This window comes from Apaloderma vittatum, unplaced genomic scaffold, assembly GCF_000703405.1.
Source record: "Apaloderma vittatum isolate BGI_N311 unplaced genomic scaffold, ASM70340v1 scaffold22632, whole genome shotgun sequence".
Classification (NCBI taxonomy): domain Eukaryota; kingdom Metazoa; phylum Chordata; class Aves; order Trogoniformes; family Trogonidae; genus Apaloderma; species Apaloderma vittatum.
In genome coordinates, this window is record NW_009705546.1 from 31,067 (window position 1) to 39,961 (window position 8,895).

At 46.4% G+C, this 8,895-nt stretch overlaps 1 protein-coding gene across 1 annotated transcript; it reads right to left on the reverse strand.

Annotated features, from left to right (window-relative positions):
• Nucleotides 1–430: 430 nt before the first annotated feature.
• Nucleotides 431–8,252, reverse strand: ZHX2 (zinc fingers and homeoboxes 2). The gene is made up of 2 exons (XM_009865478.1): nucleotides 5,750–8,252; nucleotides 431–487 (listed from the first exon to the last, which is right to left on the reverse strand). The coding sequence occupies exon 1, from the start codon at nucleotides 8,250–8,252 to the stop codon at nucleotides 5,754–5,756; it is 2,499 nt and encodes an 832-aa protein (XP_009863780.1). The 3' UTR covers nucleotides 431–487; nucleotides 5,750–5,753.
• Between the last annotated feature and the right edge of the window lie 643 nt (nucleotides 8,253–8,895).

The following is an 8,895-nucleotide window of genomic DNA, read 5'->3' on the forward strand; positions in this document are numbered from 1 at the left end:
GACCCCAAAAGAGTGAAAAACTGTCTTAGAACGCTTCAGAAAAAATTTTTTTTAAAAAAAATCTCATCTTCTCCACAAAAGACACTTCCCTCCCCGAAACCAACCTCCATATTTTGCAATTGCATTATATGCAAGAAAAACTTGCACTTCTTAAAAAGGTAACAAAATTTCCACGTTGTACAAATCTGTTCCAGTAGAGGCTGGAGAGGAAAGTAGGTAGGAGAGAGAAGCTAAGGAGAAACCTATGTACAAGGACCCTTTTCTCTTTCTTTCTTTTCTTTTTTAATGCAGTAGTAGGACTTTGGCACTATAAACGATCCCATGATGATGCTCCACCAGAGTATTTCTCCCTGTGTGCCTCCACAAGTGTGGTTCAGGACTTGGAGTCGTAACACACCATCTCACCCCAGGCGGGAAAATAGTTTTCTTCTATTTTCAGACAGCATTTCCCCTTCCAACGTCAGGACAGTGCAGCTGAGGAGTTCCCCTGCAAAAATTATAAAAGCAGCAAGTTATTTTTGAAGGCACTGTGGACAACTACTCAAGCTGTCAACTAACACCGCGTCCACTTTACATCCCTGCAGACACGGTAACACCATACTTCGTATTAACTCTACCCTGAAGCCTATTCCTATCACAGTCTGATGCTGGAGTAGGGTGGTGGATTTTTGCTCTAACACCTAGCTAATAACCCCCTAGAGATTTCTAACAGGGACACAGAGCTCAGCTTTGACTCAGCTGATCCCTCACTAATAGACATCTCAGGCAGATCCTCACACTGGCTCAAAGATGTCCTGCACGTGGGTTTGGGGCAGTTACTTTGTGACCCCAGGATGGATGGTGCTACACACAAGTCTTTCTTCCCTGGTAAAATCCCTCGCTACTTTTTTTTGGGGGGGGCATGATTTTAGAAAATAATTATACAAACTGCAAGACAATGGAAAAAACTGCACGTCTGTGCTCTGCCAAACAGCTCCCTGGCTCGGCTGTGACTCCTGCACCATGGACCAGAGATTAAAAAATAACCCCAAAACATCTCTGCCGCCTACACATATCCCCAGCTCCCTTGCACGGAGCAAGGGCTCCACGGCAGGGACTATCTTCAGCATGTTCTTCCCCACTGAGATGTAAACTGGCAAAAAGTGCAAGCACCCACTCGGGCTGGAGCTGCTCGCAGCAGCACAAGGCAGCTTTCTTGCACCATCCTCCTCACCCCTCCTGCAGCAGCACTTACCGCAGCCTGAGCTAACACGTAATTTCACTCCTTTTATGAGTGTTGCTACCAGATCTGTTATTTCTCACAAAACCAGAAAGCTCTGCTTAGCATCTGCAACGCGGCTGTGCCCATTGAAAGGGAACTGGCTTGCACCAACACCCAAGGCAAAAGTCCTGCCTGTCCTTGCATCCCTGCAGCCCCCTGCTCCTCCTAACTAACTGGAAAATTTTAATTGCTGCATGGAGTTTTGCTTCCCCCTCTGCAGTCCTTCACTGTGTTACAGCTTGGCTCTCTGACTTACCTCACCATTTTCAGGGAAAATGGCAAGCCCTCCATACTTCGGTCTCACTCCTCAAAATGCTTTAGGGTGATGCAAGTTCTGCAAAACCCACTGGTCAGTCCCACACTGACTTCGGGATGGTGCCTTGGAGCCCAAAACCAGAAACAGGCACTATAGCTAGCTTTATGGATGAATCTCTAAACCAGAGGGAAAATGAGAGCTGGGACAGAAAGGGAGGGAAACCCCAGCACTCTCCACTTTTACCAGTTCCAGACAGTGAGGAATGCACTGGGCAACCAGCAATCACATCTCAGCTCCCGCAGTGGTGGGGACACAAAGAGGACCCAGACCGCCTTTGATGCCCACAATGATGCACAGAGCAGAAGCAAAGGGTGACTTCCTTCCAACTCTTTTAAATTTTTTTCCTGGTGTGCAACTCCCAGACATGGTTTTCTTTTGGCACATCTCCACTGAGCAGTGGTCACAGCCATCAAGAGCCAGGGCATGCATGTTCTGGGATGTCCACTTATCTCACCTCCATCATGAGGCATGGACTTCGGTGCCTACACCTTGCACGGTTTGGGCTTAAAATGGAGATCATGAGATAACTAAAAAAGAAAGTTTACAACAGAGAAGGTGCTGATGGAAGGGGGAAGTATGCTTCTGAGAAGAAACAAAAGCTTTGGGTTGAGGAAATACTGACCTTGGGAAAAACCCAGAGGGAGACAATGCTGTGAAGAAAGCCACTGGTAGCTGCCAACCACTCTGGCACGCCCTGGCACCACTCTCATGTCTGAGCTGCAATTTGCTGTATTTAATTTAGAGCCAGTTTCTGTTTGTCTGGCTTGTGCAAATGGGGACAACAGACCTAATTCTGACCCATGCTGGTGGAAGTCTGGAATAACTCTATCGATGGACAGGGAGCTACAGTCCTCTCTTGATAGAGCAGACCTGAGGCTTTATTATGCAGCACCTGAAGCACTTTCAGTGATGGCTTTAGCGAACCCTACAGCAGCTACTCAACATCTGGAAGGCCCTGGTATTCTACAGGGACAGGTCTCCCAGCCTCACGGTTCAGGAAACCTGACCTGCTCTGGGAATAAATCCAATTTGCCAAAAGCCTCAGATATGGACTTAGTAACAGCCTCTTCTTAGCCCAGAGATGGTATTTCAGAGCCTGGCATGAATCCCACTCTTGCTGAGGTGCTCCTAAAACTCCTGCTAACTGCTGCTCCAGCAGCAGAACCTGCCAAACACAGATCAGTTTTGAAAAAAATCAGTTTTGTAAAGCATAATGTCTGTCTCGGCTGCAACACAAATACTCCCTAATAGTTTCAGAAACTCCTAAAGCTACACAACAGAGCAAAGTGATCAAGATGGTCTGGAAGAGCTCAGGTTTTACAGAAGCAGCACACAAATTCAGCCAACAACAGAAGTTTAGAGATCAATCACCAAAACCTGTTCACTTTAAAGTACCTACATCAAGCTGAGAAAATAGCAACATCACGAATATCAAAGGAATGTGTTTCTGCCCAAGGCAGCGTTCAGCAGTGAAAGTTTCACCTAATGGCTGTGGCTGTGTGAGAGACTCAAGAGGAGCGGAAGCCTCTTTGTCAGCTTTTCAGTCCACCTCTTGCAGCCAGGACAGCGACACACCACCTCTAAGGAACCGAGGAGCATTATGTCAGGAAAAAAACAAATCAAACTTTTATATGACAACACGCAGAAACAAGCTCTCCATTGGATTTTACACAGTCTTTTCTTCCGAGTCAGAGCCTGGATGTCACCTAAGATAATGACTTATTAATTAACACAAAAAAGTTTTAGTTAAAAATTATGTAAAGATAGGCTTCACAAAGATAAGATCAAAAGCTTATAGCGAGGCAAAAAGGAACCAGCAGCTGTGATTTTCCACAGGTTCCACCAGTGTGGGGTACAAAGCTTCCAAGTCTCATGACACAACACCTGTGACAACGACTCCATGCGGGCACTGGAGAGCAGACACTTGGGTTTCTGGGCTGAGACTTCAGGGAGAATGAAGGAAAACGAACAAGACTTTGGGCTTTTGTTAAGTCCCCAGGCCAGCATGCTGAAGGAATGGGCAAAGAGCAGAGGACAACACGTCCCTCTGGGCTTACTGCACAGTGTTCACAGCGGGGGCCCTGCTCCAGTGCATCTCTTCTCGATAGGTGTATTTTAGAACCAGCCACCGAAAACCTCCTTAACATAAGGGGAACCCAGTGAAAGTTTAACTGAGATCAAAGCTCATATTCAGATTCCTTTCTGATTACACTTCAGCACCTCCACAGCTCTGGAGCTTTATGGTCAGCACCTGTGAAAGGTCACAAAGGCAGGGGTTCACCCCAACACACCCTACACAAAAATGAGGGCACCCAACTTACACAGCTGGAAGAGGGTTGTTGCTGAGCTTGGTTTCACGGTACAGGAGGTTTGTAAGAAACAGTGGCTTCAGGCAACCCCCCTCTCCTGCCCTCCTACCCAGTCCCTCTCCTGGTCCCTGGCCTGCCCTCTCTCCTCAGTACAATCATTTATAGTTGGAAGGGAGAAATGATCTGGAATAATAACCCTGGGGAAAAAAAATTAATCCCACAATGCATTTGTTCATCTTGCATTTGATTTTAAAAGGCAGGCAGGACTCTGGCTCTCCTTTCTTAGGTGGCTACAGCATAACAGTGCACCCCAGCTGATGTTCCTTCCTCCTTTAATCTCTGCCTTTGCCACGCAGGTAACACAACCTGCTCCTCACCTCCCTGATTACCAACTTTCGCAAGCAGAACGCAGGACAGCGCCTTGCATTCCAGTCTGGAGCCTTAAGATACTTTGTGATAGAGGTGCCATGAAAACATTTCACAAAATTAGCCAGCAAATCTCGTGGATCAAAATAAAACCACCGCAGGGTTTCCCTGCCACTCAGAGAAAATGTCCATGAGACTTCTGCACAAGGATTGCACAGGAAGAAAGTGGAGGCCAGAAGGACTTGCTAAAAAACCCTGCACATCTGCAACAGAGAGTAGTTCAATTCAAGTACCACTAGCTGCAACAGTAAAAGTCTTCAGTGTAAATGTGGAGGAATTTCTTTCAGTCCTGGCTTTTCTATTTCCTTTTTTTTTTAAAAAAAAATAAAAATAACAAAATGCTGAAGTATATTATACTCCTAGACACCAGTAAACTACTAACTCTTTCTAAAATACATGTTCTCTCCTGCTGTTGTTAATGCAGGGTGCTGAGCTTTCTGCAGGATAAATTCTAGCTTAAGGAGATTCCCGCTTGGGAGAGAGACTCAGTTATACTGAGCACAAAATGTTACAGGCTCCACTGAACTCATTTCAACACGCAAGTCAAGAAATGCTGACGGTGCTCGTCCCGGATTTATACCTGTGCAACTGTGATCAGAAACAGGCTTCAGGTCTCCAAATAACATGTCCTTTCACATTGTCAAAGATCACATAAAAACCCCTTAAAGAAGGGCCCCGCAGCTTGCTTTTAAATTCAAGATCCTGTGAAGAAGAGCTGCTAAAAACACCCACACAGCTTAGTCTGGGGCATTTCCTAAGCCTCTAGAGTGAGCAAGCAGAACAAAGTGAGGCTCAAGACAGTTCTCACCTGCAAGAGGAAGACAGCATATTTGCATGAGCCACTTTAGTCCCCAAAACATTTTTTTTTTTCCCCACTTGATGTTGCATAAAGAAGCACCTCTGTCCTGGGCCCTTTCCCCATGACCTTTTATTCTTAGCAGGGCAGGCTGCTGCAAAGGAAGGACCTGAGGTGCAAAAACAGGCACAGCCTCTGCTCAGGGGAAATCAATGATCTGCTAGCAAAGGGCATATTAACAACTAGTGTTACTTACTACTTTTCTTTGCCTGGCTCAGCTGATATGTTTTACATCAAGTGTAACAGATGTTACATAGGTTGTTGAATTGCAGAAAGTTTAAGGTTGAATCACTCACTGCCCAAAAACCAGAATAAAAATTTTTTAAAAATCTCCCTTATCCAGGACTTGACCTACAAGGAGACAAGAAACAAGGCAAATGGCACTAACCCTCCCCCTACCATGCAGTTGCTTTAATTTACAAGCAGGATGGGTTTCCCTTTTGTTCAGGCATCCAGCAGGCACAACGATCTGATCCGGCAGGGATGGGCTCCTGGGATTTATACCGAAGAGGGGATACAGGATGCTGGAAGCACACCCAAAGAGAGGCAGGCTCAGGGAAACAGGGCACCATCAGCATTACCTGTCTATACGTGGGAATTGTCTCCAGATATACTTTCAGAGTCAAAGTCTGCCAGCTCTGCCTGGCCTTCTGGTGCCGTTTGGCTCCAGCTGTCCGTACAGTCCGATGCAGCGTCATCCTCGCCCACTGTCACCTCCACCCAGTTGACCTCTGCCGGCTCCTCGTTCTCCTCACTGCCGTGGCCGTCGTGGCTGTTGCACTCCAACCTGTCCGTACCCTCCGCTTGATTCCCCAACAAAGAGTCTTTCAATGGTTCGCAGTCTCTTTTTGCCCTCACCGCTACTTTCCCCCCATTCTCTTCATTCAGTTTTTTATGCTCCTGGTAATGCTGCCGAGGCACCTCATTACCATTCTTTGGACTCTCAACGTGTTTTGATCCCTTTTTCTGGCTTTGCTCGTTACGACCATCGACAACAGACTGCTGCTGGTACTGGTCAATCCATTTAAGCGACCCAGTTCTTAGTGAAGACCGGTTTTCCTTGAACCAGCGAACTATTTCAGTTCTTGTGAGCCCAGTCTGAGATGCTAACTGGTCATACTCCTGGGGTGATGGCCACTGGGTCCTTGCAAACGTGCTTTTCAGTAGATGAATCTGCTCTTGGGTTTTCTTAAACGTGGCAGAGGACCCAGATAAAGCACCAGGGAGCTGCGAGCTACTCAGCAGTTCTGCCTGGCTTATTGCACCATTGGGAATTCCTTGGTCTTTAATTTTTCTGTAGGATCCCATTGAGTCCAAGACAGCTTGCTCCATGCTGTCCCTTATCTTTCTCCGCTCAGAGAACCACGAATCTATCTCCCTCCTACTCAGCTTAGTCTCGACTCGAAGCCTGTCCAATTCTCCTTGAGTAGGAAAAGAACATCTTAAGAAACTCTCCTCAAGAGCCCTAAGCTGCTCTTGGGTTTTCTCTTTGAATCTCTGGGGAGTAAAATCTGTGTACGGGTGAAACGATCGGCCGTGTCGACTAGCTGAAGGTGCTAGCTGATCTTTGCCTAAAGCATCGCCAGGGATGTGCACAATGCCTCTTTGACTCCTGTACCTGTGGTCACTGAACCACTTCTTGATCTCACTCCTGGAGAGACCCGTCGCTTCTATCAGCCGGTAGACTTCTGCGTCATCGGGAAACTGGCTTGCCATGAAACTGGCCTTCAGCTCTGCTATCTGCTCCTTCGTCTTTTTTCGCTCACTGGCTGGCGTGAGCGGTACAGCAGTCAGCTTGGCAGGAATCTCAGGCACCTGGACTATGTGAGGACGCTTGGCCTCTGGGGCACTTGATAAGGTCTGTATTGTCCTCTTTTGCCCCTGGTTTGGGGCAACAGCAAGCGTAATTGGTGAACAGGAAACGGTTGAACCATTTGACACGGGAGTCAAAACCAGACCGGTCTGGCCCAGTATCTGACAAGGCAAAGCTGTCTGGATGATGGGCTGGGGCATTTTTGCAGTTGTCAAAGGAGCTGGCAGGACAGTGATGGTTTGGGGAACTGCCTGAATAGTACCGTTGAACATCTTCTTTCTTGCCTCCTCCACTTCTTCAGGAGACCAACTTATACCATGCTTCAAACGTTGCGTAGCAAACCAGATTCGGATTTGTTCTTCCGGATGCTTTGATGCTGCCGTCAACCATGACAACTCTGCTTGCGTTGGGTAAGGAAATTTATTAAAAGAGTTGATCATGGTTGCATTTGTGTCCAGTGCAGAGTTGTATTTGGTACTGTTCAGAGGTACCGGGACCTTGGGGACAAGGTTAATATTTGGTGGCAGCTGTACGGAGGGCATAACGTGGGCTAACACATCGTGGAGAAGGTCTCCATTTATACAAGCAATAGCTTCAGTGGCTTCAGTTATGATGCGGGGGAGAGTGCCATCCACGTGGTTTTCTGTAACTCCCTCTTCCGGCTTTTTGGGACCCTTCTTGGTTTCCCCTTTAGGCTTTCCCAGTTTCATCACTGGTGGTTTGCTGGCACTAATTGCCCCATGAAGTGAATCATCACACTCTGCATTTTCTATCCCACTGCTTGTGACAGGGACATCGTTAGCAGTGCTCTCAATGGACTGCTCTAAAACAGTCTGATTATTGCGTTTAATTAACTTCAGTTTAAAGTTAGTCTCTCCTGGGTGGTATTTTGTGTTGTGGTCAGATAAAGAATCGTATTTTTTAGTTGTGAAGTTGCATTCAGCACAGACATACAGGGGGTTGAGAATGACATTTGGATGCTGAGTGTCAACATGCTCTGTAAATTCATTTAAGTTTTGTGTTGAATAAGGGCAGTATTTACACTCATAGCCACCCTGGGGTTTCTTGGACTGATTTTCAGCTGGGGGCTTTGCCTCAACCACTTCGCAGTCTTTGACTGAGCTCTCTGAGGGCCAATTTTTTTTAGAGTCCTGCTGTGGTGCACCAGCCCCCTTCTCTTTAGGAGCCTCTACGCCTTCGGCACCTTCCTGCTCCACGACTTCAGAAGTTCGCACCATACAGGGAGTTGTTGACTTTCTTTTGCTAGCCATGGCAGCCACTGGCAAGTGGGATGTCGTCCCAAATGATGAATTTTTTTGATCAACTTGATGGATTGTGCAAACAGCTCCAACCTCCCTTGATTATTTCACTTTGTTTTCTTTAATGAAGAATTTCTGCCCCAGCTGTGACCATGAGCTCCACCAGCAGACCCGTCAGCTGCATGACACCTGTGAAACAAAACACACATCGTTAGGCACTGATCTATAAAACACAGACTTAGCAGAAAGCCACAGCTTAAGGTACGTGCATTTACAAGCCTGTTTTGGACAACGTTGGAGTTTTCCTCCCCATCCCCACCATCACTTCTTTTATTCTTTTGAGTTGAAAGCCAAAACTCTCCCCACAAAGAGTAAAAGCAGTGGGTAATTTGCAATGAAGTACACCACAGGAAGAAAAAGGCTTTGACACAAATAAGATGAACAGACAGGGGATGTTAATCTCCACTAGACTCAATGTGTTTAGCTGGAAAAGAAAGAAGATATTGCTATAAATACTGCATCTTTTAATAGAAGCTGCATTTTCTATTAATTATTATTTTGAAGCCTGCAGATTTGAAATTGAGTGCGATTTATATTAAACTTAATTACTTCCCACTGTCACTTACCTTGTAAATATGTCTGCTGAATGATTGTG

Bases quoted from the DNA above. Each gene is read 5' to 3' on its own strand.
- ZHX2 (XM_009865478.1), bottom strand. From the start codon at position 8,252: ATGGCTAGCAAAAGAAAGTCAACAACTCCCTGTATGGTGCGAACTTCT.